The 24412-nt window shown below is 32.4% G+C and overlaps 1 protein-coding gene across 1 annotated transcript in view; it reads right to left on the bottom strand.

Moving 5' to 3' along the window:
* LOC145246702 (uncharacterized) overlaps positions 1-24412 on the bottom strand; it is a 329042-nt gene that overhangs the window by 17765 nt on the left and 286865 nt on the right. The window contains exons 47-51 of the mRNA XM_080108431.1: positions 23249-23325; positions 20133-20238; positions 16155-16265; positions 6378-6494; positions 2518-2688 (exon numbers count right to left, since the gene is read on the bottom strand). Coding sequence (XP_079964557.1) covers positions 2518-2688; positions 6378-6494; positions 16155-16265; positions 20133-20238; positions 23249-23325 — 582 coding nt within the window. The remainder of the gene's footprint in view (positions 1-2517; positions 2689-6377; positions 6495-16154; positions 16266-20132; positions 20239-23248; positions 23326-24412) is intronic.

The following is a 24412-nucleotide window of genomic DNA, read 5'->3' as shown; positions in this document are numbered from 1 at the left end:
TCCTATGGAATATAATTGTAAGCACATCTGCTGTAGATTTAGCAGAACGGAAACCATATTGTTTGTCACTCAGAAGGTTATTTTTGCTGAGATGGTTGATTACTTCTATATTTAACACAGATTCCAGCTACTTACTCATAACGCACAGGAGGTTTATTGATCTGTATTGAGAGGGGGATCAGCGATCACCTGATTCTTAAATACAGGGCATACTGATGAGATTTTCCAGGGTGATGGGAAGCAGTTCTCTTTAAGACAACGTTTAAACAGTTTTGTAAGTATGGGCGCTAGTTCTGGCTGAAGTTTTTGAGTACTATAATTGGAATATCGTCAGGGTCGATTGCTTTACTGGAATCAAGGTTATTGATTAGCTTGGCAACATCACGTACAGATATTTGTGTATCACATAGCGTGTTTTCTGATACAGGAGGAAATATTGGGGGTTGGCGGCCTTGGTCGCAAAGGGCAGAATTAGCTGCAAAGTTCATGACAAAGAGTTTGGCTTTTTCTGATACTGACGAGATTATCTCAGCTCCATTGATGATAGTTGGGAAGGAGTACACGTTTCTGTTCAGGATTCTGTTTGCTATTTGCCAAACTGGTGGAAACCAAGCCGCTGCTCAGCTACTTTGGACTTGACGGACTAAGCATACAACTCTCTTGCGTTCTTTATTACTTTCTTACAATGGTTGCTGACAGTCCTGAAAGCGGATTTAGTTTCCACACATCTATTACGTTCGAAGAAGTGGAAAAAATGATTTATGTGCGCAATGTCAGCAGCACATTCTGGAGAGAACTATGGCTGGCTGTTAGGTTTTTGCTGGAACATTTTGAGGGTATGAAACGGTCTATACCTACAATTAACCATTCCGTCAGGTCTGATACTATAGAGGACACATCTTTTTTAAACATTAAACGCAGAGGTAGATCCGATATAAATGTACGGAAGCTATCCCAGTCAGCTATACAGTATCGATACACTGTAAGATGGAGAGGTATGTCTGAGGACTTATTACATTTCATTTTTATCTTAATTGATACAACTGAGTGGTCAGAAGATCCAAGAGGATACAGAACGGAAACTGAACATAGTTCAGGGCAAATTGTGAGAAAAATGTCTAGGAGACTCGCATACTAGCCGTAATTGTCGGGCACACGGGTGGGTTCGTGAACAATCTGAGTGAGATCATAAGCAATGGAGAAATCATGACATAACCTCTCCTCATCATCGGTCTTGTTTGAGTGGGTCAACCATTCCACATTGTGAACATTGAAGTATTCACATACGTGAATGTTAGTGAAGGATAAGCAGATAGGTCAATTTTCTCAGATATGCTTTTAAAGATAGTAACTCCGCTGTTGTAGGGGCGATAGAGAGTAAATATAAATGCAGTAGTGTGAGCTAGTGCAACCCGGAAGTATATATAGGGTAAGTTAGGATCGTCTCTGGAGATGTCTTTACCACTTGGAAAGGCATCTTTAATATAGGCAGATATTCCATGCTCTTAGCGATCTTGGGGGTCAGATTTGGAAGTTAAGTTAGAGTATCCTTTAATTACGAACTCATTTAGGGAAATAGTCTGTCCAATGCCAGTTTCAGTTAAGAATTAAAGGTCTGGTTTAGTCTCCTGTCATTGGGCCCTAACCTCTGGTAGGTTAGAAAGTAGACCCCTGATGTTGAAGAAGGAGACATGGTAGTTGGGGTCTACGTTGGATGTTGGAAATCCGGGTTTAATCGTGTATTTTTTCTTGAAACCTGTCATAATGGAATTTTGAAATTTGTGGACTAGGTCGTCAGACTTGTTTAGAGCAGGACACTAGAGAGGAAACTAAGAGAGAAAAAGAAACGAAGAAATTTTTTGTAGAACATGATAAGGTAAAGCCGTAACAATTACCCACTAATATGGCATCGAGAGACCCCACCAGAAACTATTGCATGGTTCAGAATCCATTCACCAAATAGCAATACAGCAGCCTCAGTATTTTGCATCTACTGATAGGACATACTCCTTAGTGGTTAATCCAAAGTTCGGGTCCCTGACTATCAGGCGGATAACGTCAGCCCAGATCAAACATTTTCCTCCAGCACCCTTATTAGTGACATGGCTACAAGGATAAACATAGAAACAGAAAATTTCCGCCATCTCTGCCGACTGTTCACGCAAAATACTGCCAACCTAGAATACAGCGTTTTCTTCTCCCTTTGTCAGAAAAATCACTCATTAAAAAAAATTAGGACTGAGGGACAAATAAAGAGAAGCGAGAGTAACCGGAGCTGCCGATAACGCATCCACAAAGCGTTCTCTACTCTCCATACCTGAATTGATTTTTTTAAATAAAAGTTTTAAAACAAAGCTGTCGTGTTGTTTACTTTATGTCGACAATTTTATTGTTCCACTTTGTAAAGGCGATCTATATTAACATTAGTAGGGCTTTTTAACCAGTGTTGTTTACGAGTAGTTATAATGAAAATTGAGTTGATGTTATAATTTAATTAGTAGGAAAAGTTTCACTAACCATCGGGACAAGGCTTTCCGTAACAGTCTGCAGTGGCCTCCAGCGGCATACTGTACTTTTCATAGTCGTCTAACGTTCGCAGCTCTTCCCTTTTCCGGGATTTGTTTCCTTTTCCACATGTGGTGCTGCATTGGCTCCAAGGTGACCACGGTCCGACAGCGCTACTTCCGCCTATCATGAAAAGAGAAATACAATCAGTTGCAAAGCAGCAAATAACTCAATATATCTTTCGAACCTGTGAGAATTATCATGTCAAGCAGAAAATAACTCAAATACATTATAATAAAAATTCAAAGATGGTGTAACAAATTGAAAAAAATGATAGTAATTTTCAATTTTCTAGATTTTGTAACCACGCCTATTTGTCTTTATTTTCTTTTAAAGTTAATAAGGGCTTTATCTTCCGATGAGTTAAAGGAGGAAACAATTTAAAAAGTTGATATAATTCCATGAATGATTCTGGGCTAGAAAACAAGTGCTCTGAATAATCGTGCATAGTAACGTATTTAAAGAAATAAACAGTAAGTCAACATCTTGAAATTTGGAAAATAGACATCTGTCATTTATTTGTAAGTGCTCTGCATCTACATCGAGCTTCATAAATTTAGGATTGGTGTAAATAAAGATGAATTATATATGAATATTCATATTTCCCTATAAATATAAATTACATAATATATATATATATATATATATGGGGGGGGGTAGTCTAATAAGCTTTGATTACGTTTATAGAAACATACTAAAAGAAAAGAAAAACGCATTTTTAATTACTAGCAATACTAACTAAATTAAACCTATATATATATATATATATATATATATATATATACTAAATGAAAGAAAGGGGCTTAGCACGGAAGTTAAATACGCTAAAATATGATATTTTAATTTGTCCGGATTTCGTATATATTATTATAGAGTAGTGATTTTAAAAGTAAAATAAAGTATTTAGGTGCCATCAGCTAGAATTGAAACCGAAACTGCATAATTCTAGCTGGTAGTGTTACCACTGTACCAACGTAACACACATGTAGACCGGCTAAGTATTAATAATTTAAAATAAACTTATGCTAATGTACAAAATGTTTAATGATTTCTTAAATTTTGACCTATTTTTGACAACTTCAAAACAATTTTAACCGGCTAAAGCCCCATAAATAACGACCCGTAAAAATCCAATCAATTGAGGCCCCTTGCACCGCTCTGCATGCCACTTTTAATTTCGGAGGAGATAGTGTTTGAAAAATATGAAGACAGACAGATCGCCAGACATATATATATATATATGTATATATATATATATATATATATATATATATATATATATATATATATATATATATATACACGCCTGACGAATCCTAGCGTGGATGAGACGCGGAATATTCTGTAGCTTAATTGTCAGATATATGTTATAATTTACTATATATATATATATATATATATATATATAATGACAAAGTCTGTATTCCAAAGTTCATGATGTCGACCATCTTACAATTTATTCCTTTAATTCTTTTGACATTTACAATTCTTCTTTGTAAGTTGGCCAACGTCGTTAACTTTGGACTTCTCTCGTTCATTCATTATATACCTCTATGATTACACTGAGCTTCTTAAATAAGGATTTGTATATATTATAAGGAAATAACGTATATTTCCACAGAATTATATATACATACGCGCACACAAACACACACACACACACACATATATATATATATATATATATATAGTCATCAAATAAATAAATTAATAATAATTAAAAGTGAAATGATATTTTAAGAACTATTTTTATATTTTAATTAGCATATAAAATTATATTGGAATAAAGATACATAAAAAAAACTTCAGTAACTTTGGTGACATAGTGGCTAACAGATAAGAGGCAGGAAACCATGACACACAAATCTTAAATCTCAATATACAATCTAATGAAGTTTTAAGTATTTTCTAGAAAAATACTTAAATAAAATACAAAATGCAGTTTAAATTCCTATGAATACTCATTCTCTCTCTCTCTCTCTCTCTCTCTATATATATATATATATATATATATATATATATATATATATATATATATATATATATACTGTAATTAATAAAACGAGGGATCAGTTACGGTAGTTGGCATATAACATGTTTCTTATTGATAATACGTACTATACAGTTTGTATGGAGTAGCCGTCAACCTATGCGCAATAAAAGGTTTATTGAGAAATGTAAACGATGCCGTGTATTACAACATGATCCGCTGTATTCAACAGATGGATTAAAAAAGATGCAGCTTATGAGTTAATCGATTTTTATAGTTTATTCGATCACATTTATTCTCTTTGATTACTAAGTTAATCGTGGGAGAATTGGTGATTGACTCCTCTCGCAGAAATAAGCCCTATTCTTCGACACAGCGTAACGTAACGATGTTTAAGTGTTCGATGATTATTTAGAATTTTATTAGTACAGAATACATTTATGAATACGTTAAGATGGTTGAAATTTCGCATGCCCAGAACATGTAGAGGTTTTAGATTTTGTAATTTTTTTCAAAATTGTGACAGATCGCGGACGCGCGTAATCAAATGCATGAAAAATGACGTCACAAGTCAAAAAAGAGACTACAAAAAGATAAAAGAGCACGTTAGAGATGACGAGCAGGTTGGGGAGCGCCATAGTTTTAACTATAAGTCACGCTTGGTGCGAGAACGAAAAGATAAAAGTTGTTAAAAAACGGGAAAAGGCGAGTTGAAGTTATTTCCTATTCTTTATCTACTTTGTGACTGAGGCTACAACGTTTGCGGTAACGTTTCAAAATGTCCCACTAGTATCTCTCTCTTTTATATATACAGAGTGACCCCCCCAAAAAAACAAAAGCTAAACGGAGAAAACAAAGGCTAAAGACCTTAGTGTATTGATGTGATGTTTTGAATATAATAAACTAGTTATGACCAAAGTTTCATTTCATTAGGACAAAACACTAAGAAACGGGGCCTAATTAGAGTTGGGGTCACCCTGTACACACACACACACACACACACACACACACACACATATATATATATATATATATATATATATATATATATATAGTTATATATATATATTGAAACTCGACTGAACACATGGAAATAAATGACTACAACACAAAAGTAAAATAGAACAGATATATTGAAAACAAGAAAGTATATACAATAGTTACAGAGTCCATTTGTATAGTCATGAGGTAGACCGTACCTGGAGAAGGTGTCGGCTGGGTAGTCGTCGACTCTTGATCTCGTTATCTATCTGAGTCTCTAGTTGGGTCTCTCTCGTCTTTACGGTACTAACCATATTTATATCATTGACACTCCACGTATGCTAATTAGGTGGATCCTACCACAACATATATATATATTTATATATATATATATATATATATATATATATATATATATATATATACGTATGTATATAAATTATAAAGAAGCATGGGAGTGTATAAGAAAGAGGAAGAGTAAAATTAAGGATAGACAATTATTAAGAGAATGATGCATTCTCCTGGTTTAAACCGTATAATAGTTAAATACGTCTTAATCACGTTGATATAACGGTTCTTGTAAGATCACCGAAAGTTAGCAACGTTTAAACAAGTCAGTGCCAGATGAGTGACTCGTTGAGAATACTAAGCGCTGTATGTAGGAAAAGTCTTAAAGTCCTAATTCATAAACTGATTAAAATGCTGATACTTCAATTCATTACTCCTTTGCAGAGCTGCTGTGTTTGTTTAAAAACTATATTCATATTCTCTTCCATATGTTAAACACTGGTTATGTTTCTCGTTAAACTATCTACAAGAAATGATTTTCGTGCGAACTTACTTCCTGGCTTGCATTGTTTCGCATCGAGGATGATCTGTTCGATATTGTAACGACATTGGAATTGTTTAAACTGGCACATACTTTCGTAGATGACGTTAACCTGGCTGCAAACTGGAGCTGAAATTAGAAACGGAATTATTTTAGCAATATTATTTCTGACAAGTTAAATAATGTTTCAGTGAAAGGCATGATGCGAATGAAGCTTTTAAAATATCATGTTATATTTATCGGATGTGCAAAAAAAAAACAGTTTTAAAATTAAGTTGACATATCATATTTTAAGGTCGATGGCAAAACATCTAGTACTTATGCCTACAGTGTTTTTTAAAATAAAGATATTGAAGTTTTCTAATTTTTCAATATTATTGTATCTTTTCCTGAAATGATTACCGGACCACAAATACATTACATGATTAATATTAATGGAAACTTCTGTATGAAATTCGCCATAATGTAATATTTATGAAATTTTATACATTTTCTTTAATAAAATTTTACACATTTCTGCGTATAATGAATAAAGATGAAGAGTGTCTATTTTGCATAATATTAGTTGGCCAATATAATAAAGTTGCACGATTTATATTTCATTTAAATAAGTAACAATTATTAAGGAGTGATCTTGTCGAGTTATTCTGCTCAAATGAGTGTAACATCTGCGAGGTAACTGTAGAAACGTGTATATATATATATATATATATATATATTTATATATATTTATATATTAATGTATTATATATAATTTTTTTAAAATATATAGATGCTTTTATTTGTCTTTGTTAGCGATACATTCTTGAATGAATTCAAGTATTTATACGAAAGTGCATTTTTACCTAAATGCTTGTTGAGAATAATTTTCCCATTAACCAATCTGGTACCCCTTTTAATGGGGAGCGGAATATATATTATTTGTAAAATATAATTATCCACTGACACGTGTTTCGTCGTCCACAACTCATCAGAGTGGCTGAATCGAGAGAATTTATTTTTCATTTAGTATCCTTTCTTCAGTGGAAAATTCTTCTGCCGCAATTTAAAGACGCCATCTTTGCATTTGTAATTATATAACTTGCTTTATTACATTTACTATCGGACTATTTCTGTTTACATCCATACGTCGAACGAATAAATGTTTTTTTTTTTAATTGTACCACGTTTTTCATCTGTTTCCTTATCGACTTTATTTAAAATAACTAGACTGGACTTTATTAAGAATATTCTTTTTACCATCTACCTTCTGCATTATTATCAACTTTTATACATATATACCTTTTCTAAGAATTGGAAATTTTCAATTTATGTGCTAACCAGCAAAATCAAAGCTTGCTTATAAATAGTATTTTGCGAACTATCATCTGAGGATAGCAGTCATTCTTTGAAATTCTATTAAATAAAAAAATGTTACCTTTTAACTTGTATTCCTTGTCGTAAAATAAATTGTTGTAAATTCTAATTTACAGAATTTGAATTGAATATATATATATATATATATATATATATATAATTATTTTTTTTACTATAATGATTAAATACCTACAGACACTAGTGTTTCATCCTTTCGGGAATCGTCAGTGCAGGGTGTCACGATTAACACCGGTCGAACGATTCGAACTCGGCAACACAAGACATCTCTGGCTCAATTAGCAAAGACCGAATCCTTTCGGCTACCATTAACCGCGTGAAATAGCGTTGAATTTAAACATTTTAATTTTTAAATGTTCTTTACGTCAGTCAGACAGTGATCTAATTGTTATACGATGATCTATGCATAAATTGACCACCTTTAATTCAACTGAAAGTGCTCAACAATAAGAAACGAATTTCTTAAAGGGGCTGTCATATATATATATATATATATATATATATATATATATATATATATATATATATATATACTAATAATATATATATTAAATCCCCGTAACAGTGTTTCATGATAAACATCTGATGATCCCTTGAAAAATAAATTATTGGTATTATAGTAAATTCGAGAGCGAGTTGATGCAGTGATTGGAGGTTATTAAATGACTTACTGACTAGATCGTTTTCTAACGAATGATAAAAAATATTTTTTCTATAGTTTTAAAGGTTAAAAACTTCAAAGACTATATATACTGTTTATATATATTTAAAATTCAACTAATAATCTATTTGCTATAAAAGTTAAAAAGTAATGAATATTTCAGGTGTATTAGCAGCAGTTCAGATTTACATCAGGTGGCAAAATTAATTATCAAAACTGTTAAATTATCTCAAATGTAAAAAGCAACTGAGAAAGCGTATGTACGTTAGGCGACAAACAAACAAATAAATGAGTGCACATTCGGATTTATGTGACAATTTAAATTCTTCTATTATGAATAAGTGTCACAGTATAGATCTTATTTGTAAAGTGTTGTTACATATTGATTTTAACATCGAAAATATTATCAGAAAAAATGTCAATATTAAAAGTCATAATTAAGCAACGAATTAGGTTATACTTAACAACGTTGGCTTTAAAATGGCCCTTCCGAAATACAAACAATATATATGTGTGTGTGTGTGTGTGTGTGTGTGTGTGTGTGTGTGTGTGTGTGTGTGTGTGTGTGTGTGTGTGTGTGTGTGTGTGTGTGTGTGTGCCTCGTGTTGCCGGGTTCAAATCTGTGGACTGGTGTTAATCGTGACACCCTGCTCTGAAGATTCCCGAAAGGATGAAATACTAGTGCCTGTAGGTATTAAATTATTGTAGTAAAAAACAATTTTATATATATATATATATATATGATTTTCAGAATGTGAGAGATTATATAATTATTTCCACAGTCAAACAACGTTACAGCCCACAAAAGTCATATATATATATATATATATATATATATATATATATATATATATATACATATATACACACATATGTATGTATATATGTATATATATAAATATATATAGATATATAATATATACTATGTTTATTATACAAACATTATTCGTTACATGTGTGCGTATATTTTTCAAGTGGAATCTTAATTCAGGGGGACCATCTAATCAGACCAAAAACTATAGAGAAAGTTACGTTAGAAAATAATAGATAGAAAAGTTATATTGTTAATTAAATAAATATTTAAATAATGAGACAATTAAATAAATATCTCCTTCTTTTGGTGTGATGAGATGGTATCCTTGAAGTAGGATTCCACTGAAACATTTATGCACATATGTAACCAAAATGTCTGTATAATACATGAACTATATAGCAGCTCTGTTTTCCACTGAGTACTCTTAAGTAATCACACGGATTTGTTGGATTTACATTAAGGAAACCAATCTATAAACTATAATGCATACATACACACAGACACACAGACACACACACAGACACACACACACGCACACGCATATCTATATACGCAGGTTGTCATATAATGATTAGATCATTCTGACTGACGTTAAAAGAATTTCATGAAATAAATGTTTAAAATTCAACAGCATTTCTCGCGGTTAACGCGGTATTTAATAAGTGCTATAGTAAATAATATATATATATATATATATATATATATATATATATATATATATATATTTCAAATATTCTCCTAAACTGGGAACGGAGTAACGGTCTTATATAAGCTAAAATGCTCGAACATTCTCTATCGAGGTAGTCGAAGCCAACAAAAACAAAATAAAACCAAAGCTTTGTTGAATTAAAAAAATAAATAAGTAAATAAATAAAAATACAGAACCCAAGATGCCACCCCAAGATGTAACTCCTACCCCCTCCCAACATTTCTCCTTAAGTACCCGGCATAAACCAGTTAGGGTGACTATTTCTTCCCTCTTCCTCGGTCAAACTCTTCCAAAGCTAACTTATGCCATTTTCTATCTATAATTTCGAAATCCACCTGCCTTGATATCACAAAAGCTTATGTCTTGCAGACATTATTTTCTATTCATTTATTTTTTTTTCCAGGTTTGACTAAATTTTTGAACATTTCAACTACACTTATCTTTCTTTTTTTTTTTGCTCTTTTTTTGTTGTTTTTTTTTTCTCCAAATTATATCTGCACTATTAACTAAGCACTAAAATGCTTTTTCCCAGCAGTATGCATTATTTCTTAATCAGTGCCTAAGCCAAATTGTTCTATTGTTACCCAGCTTTTAAACGGTTTCTTCCAAACTAAATTAATACAAAAAAAAATTGAAAGTTCCATTGCGGTATCTTATAAAGGTAAAGTTGTAATGCTCAAATCATTCTCTATCGAGGTTAGATAAAGTTAAAAAAAAAAATACCCACGCATAACTATGTGAGGGAAGATTATTTTCAAATCTTCTCCTAAACTGGGAACGGAGTAACGGACTTATATTAAGTAGATATTAATAGGTCCTTACATTTTTTTTATTCTTTTTTTATTTTTTATTTATTTATTTTTTATTTAATCGAGAGTAGATAATGCACTGTGGTTGTGTTATCGGCAGCTTCAGTAACTTTCGCTTCTCCTTTTTTTTATCCCTCAGTCCTCATTTCCAATGAGTGATTTTTTCTGACAAAGGTTGAAGAAAAAGCTGCTTTCCAGGTCGGTAATACTTAGTGAACAGTAGCCTTAGATGTCGGAAATTTTTCTGTTTCTATGTCTATCCTTGTGGCCACGTCACTAGTAAAGGTGCTGGAGGTATACGTTTTATCTGGGCTGACGTTACCCGCCTGATAGTCAGGAACCCGAACCTTGGGTAACCTCTATGGAGGCTGTCCTATCAGCAAGTGTAAAGTACTGGGGCTGCTGTATTGCCATTTGGTGAATGGATTCTGGACCATGTAGTAGTTTCTGGTGGGGCCTCTTGATGCCATACTAGTGGGTAATTGTTACGGCTTTTCCTTATCATGGGCTACAAAAAAAAGCAATTTCTTCGCTTTCTCTCTCTTATTTTCCCTCTCTGTCCTACACTAACCAAGTCTGCCGACCTGTTCAACAAACTCCAAAAACTCAACATGAAATATCTCAAAAAAAAAACATGAATAAACCTAGAACCCCATCCTCCAACGTAGACTCCTACTACCATGTCTCCTTTTCCAACATCAGGGTTCTACGTTCCAACCTTCCAGAGGTTGAAACCCGATTACAGGAGATGAAACTGGACTTAGTCTTTCTAAGCGAAACTGGCATAGGGCCGACCACTTCCCTAGATGAGTTCATAATAAAAGGATATTCTTAACATCTAAATCTGACCCCCAAGATCGCCATGCGCCTACATTAAAGATGGTTTCCCATGTGGTAGAGATATTTCCAGAGAAGACCCTAATTTACCTTATATGTGCTTCCGGGTTGCACTTGCTTACACCACCGCATTCATGTTTGCCCTCTATCGCCCTCACAACAGCGTGGTTACTGTCCTTAAGAGTATATCTGAGAAAATTGACCACATCCTGTCTGCTCATCCTTCGGCTACCATTCACATTTGCGGTGACTTCAATGTCCATAATGTGGAATGGCTGACCTACTCAAATAAGACAGATGATGAGGGGAGGGTCTGTCATGATTTTGCCATTGTCTATCCCGTGTGCCCGATATTACCCACCCGTGTGCCCGATATTACCCACCCGTGTGCCCGATATTACTGGTCAATATGCAAGCCTTTTAGACCTTCTTATCACAACTTCGACTGAGTTATGTTCATGTTCCGTTCTATCTCCCCTGGGATCCTCCGGTCACACAGTTGTATCAGTTAAGATAAAAATGAAATACAGTGTCTTCAGATGTACCTCTCCACCGTGCTGTATATCGATACTCTATGGCTGACTTGGATAGCTTCCATACATTTATATCTGATCTACCTCTGCATTCTATGTTTAAAAAGGATGTATCGTCTATAGTATCAGACCTGCTGAATGGTTAATTGTAGGCATAGACCGATTCATACCATCCAAAAAATTCCAACAAAAACCTAACAGCCAGCCATGGTTCTCCCCAGAATGTGCTGCAGCCATTGCGTACAGAAATCACTTTTTCCATAGCTACCAACGTAATAGATGTACTGAGACTAAAGCTGCCTTCAGGACTGCCAGCAACCACTGTAAAAGAGTAATAAAAAATGCAAGACAGCTATATGCTCAGACCGTCAAATCCAAAGTAGCTGAGCAGCGGCTTGGTTCCCACCAGTTTTGGCAAATAGCAAACAGGATCCTGAACAGATGCGATACCAAGTTCATACATATTAGCAGAATATGCGGCGTCACCCGGGATTGGATAAGATAGGTGAAACATATATACTATGAGAATACCCAGAATTGATTGATTTGTTTGTAGTGAAATAACCAACCCAGGCAATATATCAAAGTTATTATTATTTAAGTAAGAGGAAGCGACATAGTGGGTTAAAGTTATGAAAATTATTGTCGAAATTAGTAACATATCCAAGAATTATGAAAAATGATGAAATGTGAGTTACTTGATTGGTGTATTTGTAATGATATAATAAGCCCAGACAATATATCAAATATATTATATAAGTATGAGGGAGAGGCATAATGTGTGTTTTTGATTATAAAAATTATTGTCGCAATTAGTAACATATCCAGGATTATGATCAACGATTAAATGCGAGTTAATTGAGTGGGTGTTTATAATAAAATAATCAGCCCAGGATATATATCAAAGTAATTATGTTAGTAAGAGAGGGCGATAAGGATGGTTTAAATTATGAAAAATAATTGTCGAAATTAGTAACATATCCAAGAATTATGAAAAATGTAATATGTTATTTAATGCATTAGTCTGTTTGCAATGAAATAATCAGACCAGACAATATATCAAAGTTATTATTTTAGTAAGTGGGGCGATGATGTGGGTTAAAATGATGAAAAATGATTGTCGACATAAGCAACACATCCAAGAGTTAATTGATTAGTGTGTTTGAAATGAAATAATCATCCCAGATAATATATCAAAGTTATTATGTTTGTAGTGGGGGGGGAGTTGATAATGTGGGTTAATATAATAAAAATAATTGTTGAAATGAGTAACATATCCAAGAATTAAGAAAAATGATGTAGTGTGAGTTAATTGATAGTTGTGTTTTTTATGAAAGTTATTATTTTAGTAAGCGGGGCGATGATGTGGGTTAAAATGATGAAAAATGATTGTCGACATAAGCAACACATCCAAGAGTTAATTGATTAGTGTGTTTGAAATGAAATAATCATTCCAAATAATATAGCAGTTATTATGTTTGCAGTGGGGGGAGTTGATAATGTGGGTTAACATATTAAAAATAATTGTTGAAATGAGTAACATATCCAAGAATTAAGAAAAATGATGAAGTGTGAGTTAATTGATAGTTGTGTTTTTTTATGAAATAATCAGCCCAGACAATATATCAAAGTAATTTTTTGTAAGGGGGTGGGCGACGAGGATGGTTTTAATTATAAAAAATTATTGTCGAAATTAGTAACATTTCCAAGAATTACGAAAAATGACGAAATGTGATTTAATTGATTGGTGTGTTTATAATAAAATAATCAGCCTAGAGAATATATCAAAGTTATTATATAAGTAAAGGGGAAGGAGATAAGGAGGGCTTAAATTATGAAACATTTTCGAAATTAGTAACATATCCAAGAATTACGAAGAAATGATGAAATATTAGATAATTGATTGGTGTGTTTGTAAGGAAATAATCAGTCTAGACAATATATCAAAGTTATTATTTAGGAAAGAGGGAAGGGCGAGAATGTGGGTTAAAACTATGAAAAACGATTGTCGAAAGTAACATATCCAAGAATTATGAAAAATGATTAAATGTGATTTCATGCATTAGTGTTTTTGTAATACAATAATAAGCCCAGACAATATTTCGAAGTTATTATTTTATTAAGGAGGGGGCATAATGTGGGTATAAATTATGAAAAATGATTGTCGAAATTAGTAACATACCCAAGCATTATAAAACATGATGAAATGGAGGTTAATTGATTAGTGTTTGTAATGAAATAATCAGCCCAGCAAGTGTATCAAAGTTATTATTTTAGTAAGATTGGGCGACAACGTTGGTTTAAATTATAAAGAAATATTGTCGAAATTAGTAACATATCCAAGAATTACGAAAAATGATGAAATATGAGTTGATTGATGTGTGTGTTTGTAATGAAATAATCAGCCTAGACAATGTATAAAAATTATTATTTTAGTAAAGTATGCGATATGGTGAGTTTAAATGATGAAAAATTATTGTCAAAATTAGTACCATATTCAAGAATTCTTAAAAATGATGAAATGTGAGTTAATTTACAGTTGTGTTTTTTATATAAAATAATCAGCTAATACAATATATCAAATTTAATATTTTAGTAAAGGGAGGGGCGATAATGTGGGGTGAAATTATGAAAAATTATTGTCAAACATAGTAACATATTCAATAATTATGAAAAATCATAAAATGTGAGTTAATTGACCGGTGTGTTTGTAATGAAATAATCAGCCCAGGAATATATCTAAGTTATTATTTTAGTAAAGGAGCGATACAGTTTCAATAAAAAAGTAGAATAATATGATTGTGCGTTCATCCATGCTGAACAGAACGCTCCCAGCATGCCCAGCAACAATATATTACATATGAAAAATGCTGCTGTGGAATTTCCACAGGTCTCGCTAGTTTATAATATTATATATTATGTGTGTGTGCGCGTGTGTGCGTGTGTGTAATTCCTATATACCGGTGGTTGTTTGTATAAGCGAGTACGTATAGCTTCCAAGTTAGTTGGTTGCCTACTTGTACCTTCAGCAGAAAGGCTGAAGATGGATTTCATGATTGTATTACTTTGTATGGTAATGTTTAAAATATTACCATTATTTTTATGGTGTTGAATAAAATATCATAATCACTGTTTTTGTGAAAGATCATGCAAATGCGGCTGTTAGTATTTTTGTTTCAATTAATGAGACGTAATTTATTTGTTTTATAGTTTTATTTATAGATTTGGGTGCATTTCCTATAATATTTGCTAGTGATAAATTGTTACATATGATTTGTGGCTTGATGATCATAATCTTAGACGTTTGAGCATATTCGTTTTATAGGTATGTACTAGTGTTGGGACGATTAATCTTAATCGGGAATTGAAAAAATCGACAAATTTGGGAGTATCGGAATCGCAAAAAAATGGTTTCTATTTTCCGATGCCAAAAATGATTCTTTTGTTATTTGATTTTGTTTAAAGCAAAATCTTACATTGCTGGTAATAATGATAAAATAATAAATATTTACTGATTTAAAATACTAGTAATTCTAAAATCGATAGATCATCATCCACAAGTGTAATTTTACGTTTAGGGAAATATCTGTATATTAAACATGTGTGTTTTATTTTGTTTTTTGTTGGGTTTTTTTACAGAAATCGAGGCATAAAACAACTGTATAGTAAAATATTTAGAGATTTATAAAGAATCGGAATCGGTAATTGTATCGGGATCGGGAAAATATTGGAATAATCTCATCAACAGTATGTACGCGCTATAAATAATTTTCTGGTTTAAAGGTTGAATGGCATATATATATATATATATATATATATATATATATATATATATATATAATATATATATATATATATATATAATATATAATATATAATATATATAATATATATAATATATATATATAATATAAAATATATATATAATATAAAATATATATATATAATATATATATATAATATATATATATAATATATATATATATATATAATATATATATATATATATATATATATATATATATATATATATATAGTTTTTATGTACTTACTTTTTATATTATCGCTTTCAGAACACGGTTCGCATTTGCAAGTTGGTCTGCCCGTCTTTTCATCCATTTCACATTTTTGGTATTTTGGGCATCTTACCCGATCACAACTCACTGTAATAGATTAAAATTTAGATATGTACCACAAAAAAACTGTTCAGTGGGTACTAATTAGCACCTTATACGTGAAACAGTAAACAAAATTATACTGAATGTTACTTTTTTTTATTATTATTTTTACTTACTAGGAGTTATCACACACGCCATCATCAAAGATTTCAGAACAAGTTGCTGTTTTCTGTTTTGTCTGAGTGACAAAAGCTCTGCTCAGATTACCAGTACTCTCCATCTCTTTTGATAGCATTTGCAGATGAATTTGCGTTATTGTAACAACTGCTTACCATTGATTTTTCGTTGGGGGCGACCATTAGGTATTTAGGTAGCAAAAAAAAAAAAAACTCCCCAAGATCCCAGTCTTCTTCATACTCATCCAGTTGAGGTATGTTTAGTGCTTTCTCACTTCGTTTTTTTTTTTTTTCACTCTTATTAATCCTCCTCACTTATTTGGTTTAGAACCAGTTTATGGTGGCACTAAAAAGTGGTGGCAGAGGTGATGACGCAGGGGAGTTAACTTACAGTTCTACAGTTTAAGTTTTCATAGTTCCATGTAGTGTTTCTTTTTGCTTTACCCTTGAAGCAGTTTCTATATTTCCGGCTAGCCCTATGAATCATGTGTATTAGTCTCCGCATTTTCTTCAATGTTTTAGCTGTTTTCATTATTTTTATTCGCTGTATCTTTACATCCATCCCTCTGATTCCAATATCCCCCATCGTTTTAAAGTTGTTGGTATTGTTCCTAGTGCTCCTGTTTATATCTACAAGTAAAGTGAACTTTTGTCTCGCATTTAATGCACATACATTTTTACTTTTATCAAAATTTAACGAAATATTTAAGTAAAATTTATCATTTTTACAACATATTTAAAAAGTGATTAATTAGTCAAACGTAATTTCTTGCTTGCTGATGGAAAATGAGTATTTTTATTTCATTTGAATAAAAAATAATCGTTTGATGAAAATATTTTTCCCGGGATGAAATCGATTTGAAAAGACTCTTATGTTAAACCCATCCACCCTTAGACAATTGAGATAGTACATCTATGGTTGGTCTTTAATTTTTTTAAATAAAATATAAATTTCAAATTTCATTATTTTTTTAAAATAAATATTACATCAGTGGCTGTGGAAAATATATTGTTTTAAGGAAAATGTTATCATCCAAATTCATGCTGATATGAAGGTAAAAGGTGGATGAGTTAGAAATTTATCTGCTGAATGGGAAGTAAAATGTGTTTTTTATGAAAGTGAAAGAGGGGGTAACGGTACAGAAGTCTGGTCGGTACTATGTAGTATGTACATTACTAATTTCGCAATTCGGCTGAGAAAATAACGATTGTATGCAAATTAAACTTGGAATAAAGACATGTTTTGATACAGAATTTATCTGTATATTTACATCATATTTCTTCTTCTTAATATAGGGTGACCCAAAAAACGGGCCTCGACTCTAATTATGTCCAGTTTCTTAGTGTTTTGTCCGAATGAAATGAAACTTTGGTCATAACTAGCTTATTATATTCAAACATCATACCAAAATATTAGGGTATTTGGCCTTTTTTTCTCCGGTGACTGTAAAATGCTCAGAAAAACAATTGAATGTCCTCTGTTTTTTTGTTTTTTGGGGTCACCCTGTATTATCTATCTTTGCTTTTTCGTGTAGCCATTTAAAGAGTTTTTTATTAATCCCAGTAAATAATTCTGTGCAACTTTACTAAAGTGTGGTTGAAAAAATGCATTTCAGAGAAAAACATTACGTACTTACGTCCCATGCCAAAATGTGTATAAATTCAAAAAATTAGAAAAATAAATGATCCAGTAGAAAATTAATTATAAGTAAAAAAAAAAATTTTTTTGAAGTGATGCTTTTTCACTGTAAATAATCTTTAGAAGATTGAAAACAGGGGGAGATAACTGCATTATATCGTTTAAGTTGTTTTGCGTAGAACCCAATGACACTATTTTTCAGGTCGGCCATTTTGCTTTTTCTCGACCTGCACGCTTTTTTACCCTGAAAATCAGCTCTTCTACTGGACTATTTTTCGTCTTTCTTTAGAATTTATACCAATTTTTACTTAAATATGTAATAATATGTTGTTGTTTTTTTCTGAACGCCTTTTTTCAGAAATACACGATTGGGTTGGAAGGCACACTATAGTAAAGTCGCACAATTAATTAATTCCTTCAAATCTTATTATAACGACCGCGAAACATTCTTTCCACAAGGATATGAAACAGTAATTTCTATATTTAAATTCTGCATCTCTTAAAAAAGAGGTTGTATAACAACATGTTTTTCTAATTCTACAAACCAAGTAAAATATTTTCCTATGTATTTCCCAATGATCTCATGTAAATGAGTGCTATTTTCATACGCTGAACTTATAAATTACGAGTATTGAAATCAAACTTAAAGCTAATGCACATGAAATGGAACTTCAAATCAAAATGTTTTATATATATATATTTTTAATATATAAAATTATACTGAAATAAGGGATATGATCATATTCGATAATAAAATGTTCTATAATAAAATAATTATGCTTTCACCAAAACATGCATGCTTCACGAGCACTTGTATAATTAACAACACTAATCTAATATGTCCGCAAGCACAATTAAAAAGTTATTATTTATCTTAAAAAAGAACAAATATAATCGTCCCCTCTAACCAATCTTTCACGAAAAACACCCGTCTGGTTGAAACTACTGTCAATAATTTTCCCCACTCTTTATCTGTGCCTAAATCCAAACGTAGATTCCATGAGCAAAGCTTCTGTCTTAGAACTGCACGCCAGTGGAACTCTCTGCCGCTTGCCTGTTTCCCACCTGACTACAACTTGGACGTCTTCAAGTCCAACATAAACAAACTCCTGACAAACTGCCCCCTTAAGTAAGACACTCTATCAAAACCCCCAATACTAATGATTACTACAATACTATCTCATTGATTACTGTACACGCAATAACCCTTATCCCTGAGTGGCCTTCGGGCCTTGATAAGTGGTGACCCCAATGTAAAAAAAAATCTCATCACTAATCCGTCTCTTAGTATTGCTTTCCATGCATTATATATTTGCGTGTTCTGGATTTAATCGCATTTCATTACTTACAAATAATGTTCAGTTATAAGTTTAATCAAGCTATGTTTTTTTAAAAGATGACTGAATAAGTTTTAAGATTTTATATGCGTATGCGTTTAGCTCATGGGCAATGAATAATACTGGAGAACTATATGCTTTGGTTTCGATTTTGGCTGATTGCAGACAAGTCATATTTTTATTTATTTTTATATTGTTCCAGTCAGTACTATATATCGGGTACAATATAAATATGTATGGAAAATTGGTTTTATAATAATAAATATGAAATGTGCATGAACTAGCATACTATATTCTAGCATTTTTTTACGACCGGGTACCGCCGAACGGTCTAAAAGCCAAAATACATACTTCGTAAAATAAAAGAAATAGGTTTCTAAATCCATATTGGTGTAGGTTTGTAGCTAATTCAATTTCCATGCGAGAAAATGTCTTTCTACCAGCACGCATCCTAGACATTACTTCTCTACCAAAAGTATTAGTCGATGTTTACTTCATTGGAAACATCTAAATAGAGTTGCCTTATCCTATCCACCACACTTACGTATATACCTAAGGACTATTTCTGTATTTGAGCTTAACACCACTGGATAGAAGCGTAAATTTTGTTGAAGTAGAAAAAGAAGATGGTTCTAAAAATGTTATGGAAGTATACTTTTACTTATAAGTACTTCATGCAAAAGAATTAGACTATTGCGCCAAATACAGAAAAAAAAACACAATCTTGAGATTAGATTAAAAACCAGATTTTTAGACTTACTTTCACACCTGTGCTTGTAATCGAGTTTGATGGTCATGTTCTTTTCGCAGGCACTAATTACCAGACCTGTCATATTGTTATACGTCTGACCATCTGTACCACAAACCTACAGAATATGGAATAAAATTGATCGTTCAAATAAGAATTGGTTTAACTGAGTATTCATTTTAGGGCTTGGACAACAGCATATTATTTTTTATTGTTTTGACACTTGGGTATGTATCAGTTGATATCTTATATGCTTTTTATATAGAGTGATATGAGTTGTGGTTGATAAACTGTATCTAACAGTGTCAGATATATATTCGAAGGTCAAAACACTGAAAAGAATATTCTGTTTTCATAGCCCTATACATTATGAATACGCCTTTCACTAAAACCTTATCCTTTAATGACGTTTTTGTTCTTCTCTTTATTAAAGATTCTTTTATTTTATATTCATGTCGAATTATATTTTGTTCTGCTTCGTCGACGTTTGCAATGTCATCGGTTAACTGCTGGGCAGTTGTGTGTACGTAGGTGGCTATTTTTACCCGACTTCAGTCCTACATTAACGTTCAGATACGTGGCACAGAAACGTTCCTTCTTATAACGGCTATCTACTGTAAATACTGTGAATGTTCTAATGTCGTGTCACTCCACGTTTACATCTGCAGATTTGACCACAAGCATGGCAATTTATGATTGCAGTTCGCGCTGTTATAGCATTGTCATAAGTGCGATTGTGTGGTTTCACATGATTTACAAATCTAGTTTGTTTTTACGAAATCATAAGCAATCACATGCAGTGCACTTCCGTCCATGTTGTATATATCCGCTGACATTATATTTTAATCCTGTTTTCTAAAGGCATTTTTAAGACATGAAAGAAAAGAGAGACGCATATGTATATATGGTTTTAAAATGGAAATGGAAAGACCTAGATACTCAACGTTTAACCCGTCCTATGCAGGCTTTTTCAAGAGCAAATATGTTCAAATTCACCATTTTTACTCGTGAAAAAACCCGCATAAGACAGGCGAAATGTCGATCTTCCAGGTCTTTCTACCTTCCTTTTAAAAATCATATCGTTGTATTTTATTTAACAGGAAGAAGGAGTTTTGACATTCCTCTAAAATATATATATCATTTGAAACTGATTTTTGGCAATTAAGATTCATCATACAGTATATATATATATATATATATATGTGTGTGTGTGTGTGTGTGTGTGTGTGTGTGTGTGTGTGTGTGTGTGTGTGCATATATATATATAAACATATCTATATATATATAGTTTTGTACAAATGTACACTTTTGTGTATAATTTATTTTCTTAATGTTTACCAATCTTTTGAAATCAGAGCTTTATGCTTGTTCAGATATCACAACAGACCGTATATTAATAAATAATTACTTTGATAGATTATAATGTGTAAGATTTTTTCATTCCAAACTTTAGTACATTTTAGTGATCTGTTTCGTTCATGGGGAAACAACTGAAACAAGCTTAATCTGATTTCTTTTGGTTCATTCTGTATTTTATATGCAACATTGCTATGCGCCTTTCATTTTGAAACTTCACACTTTTTCTTATGAGTCTACAGAGAAAGATTTCATACAAATATCTGTTGTTCTACCATGACCGAAACACATCTGCAAGATATAATTTGTTTGTATATTCTTGTAATTTAATATTTCAATGGCGCGTTTGATGTATTAAATGATAATTATAATTAAAATATTAAAAATAAGAGTATCGCTCTGGCATGTTTTAAACCAGTTATTATATGGCACTCAGTATATTTAACCTCAATCTTACAGTTAATAGTGCTGGCTCTATTTATATGAATAAATTCGGTATGTACTCCACATACGAGGTGTTTTCAATACGTTTTTACAATTTTTTATACAGGAATTAAAAATTGTCATAGACACTGGAAAATCCAGTACGTTATTGTGATATATCTTATGAGATGACTGAATAAGTTTTATGATGTCAGGTTCGAATGGACAATTACAGCAGGAATATTAATACACTCTACTAAAGCCTGATTGGCAAAGCTATTGAACTTTTAAAATGCAATCTGGATGTGAGTACATTTTAGAAGAACGATATGCAATAAAATTCTGTTTTGAACTTGGAAGAGATGCCAAAGAAACTATGGGATGCTTCAGACTGCTTTTGGAGCATCTTGCATGATTCAGGCATCAGTTTTTGAGTGGCAAAAGAGATTCAAGGAAGACAGAGAATCTGGTAGGGATTATGAGAGGTGTTGCATGAGTAAGGAAGTCAGAACACCAAAGTTGATTGGCCAAATAAATGGTGTCATGAATAAGGACTATTATGTTTTTATAGAGACAATAAGTGCACAGTTTGATATCAGTTTTGAAATTGTATACATAGTTATTCGCGAGGGACTGAAGATGAAAAGGATTTGCGCGAATTCACAAGTCCAAAGTTTTATCCTTATCATAGACTATTTGATTAAAATGGACATAAAGACAGTTACTCAGCCTCCCTAAAGTCCAGACCTTGTTTCCTGTGACTTTTAGTTATTCCCTAAGCTCAGGGGAAAACCTGGTCGCTGTCGTTCTGAGACAATTGTAGAGATGAAAGAGGCTGTGACAAAGGTCATTCATACACACACACACACACACACACACACACAAGATGACTTCCAGCAGTTGTTGGTATGATACAATAGCCGGGGGGGATTCTTCAAAGACGACTAGAGTTTCCTATGTGTACTACCAATAAAAGTGCCCATACGAAAAAGTCTCGAAACTTGTTGAAGGCACCTTGTATATTGAGAAATCAATGGAATGCCCCACGTATTTTAAAGCTTATAATCGTATGACACATCTGTAAATAAGCAGTAATGTACAGGGGAAAAATTTAATAATTATCTAAATATGTTAGATCTATTCTCCAAACTTATTTATATCCTATGATGCGTCAATGAATTTCAAGTATCAACTTATTTATATTGTGTCCCCTTATTCATTAGTTTAACATGATGTGAAAAACATCTAAAAGCGATACAAACAAACATGATCATCGACCATTTAATCTATGCGCAATGATCGAAAGAATAAAGGTACACATACAAATATGTCTGTATAGAGTGTCTTACCGTTCCTTTCAAAGTGCAGAGGTAACCATGGCAAGCGCAGCATTTCGTTTGTTCCTTTGGTTTGTTTTCTCCACTTTCTGAAAAGATTTAAAAATATATAGATTTCAAAATTGCATCTTAAAAGAGCTTTACAATAAAAACAGTAGATTTTGTATTTGCCGCTTAATGTTTTGTTCTTTAGAGCCTATGCGTGCCTCCTAATAACACATGTAGTAAAGATTATAGTCTATCAGAAATTGCTGCAGCTCCTCCTCCCCGCATGTGATGTTAGAGCGTAATAAACGGTGGACTATTCCCAGTCTTTATTAGTCGTATTAATCCCAAGAGTAGCTTATATAATTAATAAGATCGTTAATTGGCCAGATGCGAACCCAGTGTGTAAATGGCTGTTCGATGCACACTTTTACACCGCTGTATGAATAAACGAATTGTTAAGAGAAGTATCAAACAGTTACGGGATAAACTACAGTTAAACTATGGTATATGTATGATTTAGAACTAATATACAGATTAATTTTATAAAACGGGCCACTTTGTTCTTAAGTAATTATTACCTAATGTACTTCAACTATTAAGGCGAAGATAACAATATGGCTGCTGACGATATGGTTCACATAGCGAGATACAAATCAAGACATACAGATGATTAAGGTCAGCAAGTTGATTCACTAAAGGATCATTGATTTTTAAAATGTGATTATGTTCGAGTATCTTACAGTAAACAATGCCAGTTTTCAAAGAAAGTGGCAAGATCGTGATACAGCGTAATACTAAAACGAGTACAAATTATACAAGCAACTAACCCCGTTTAATCGATATAAATAAACATGGATATATTATGCTTTTCAATACGCAGAGCACTGGGGTTTTTTTTTCAATTGAGAACGTAATAGATGTTTAGACCTTAACGCTGAAAGACGATTTCATACGTACATGAATATCGAGGATAAAGGTTAATTGTCTTCGTCAATGCAGAATTTAATTATTCAAGAGGTTGATGCCAAGAGAAATTTGTTTGCTTTTGACTTGAAAATAACAGCGTTGTCGTTAGTAGGGAAACGGTTCTAATAACGATATCTTGCTCATAGAAGTCCGTTAAAATTTAGGTGCGCCGCTGGAGAAAAGGGAAATTATGGGCAGTGATTGAAGGTACTTAATCTTGCC

The sequence above is a fragment of the Euprymna scolopes genome, chromosome 24 (genome assembly GCF_053919585.1).
Source record: "Euprymna scolopes isolate OS-2025 chromosome 24, ASM5391958v1, whole genome shotgun sequence".
Taxonomy (NCBI): Eukaryota; Metazoa; Mollusca; class Cephalopoda; order Sepiida; family Sepiolidae; genus Euprymna; species Euprymna scolopes.
This window is presented reverse-complemented; position numbering and strand designations above follow the sequence as displayed.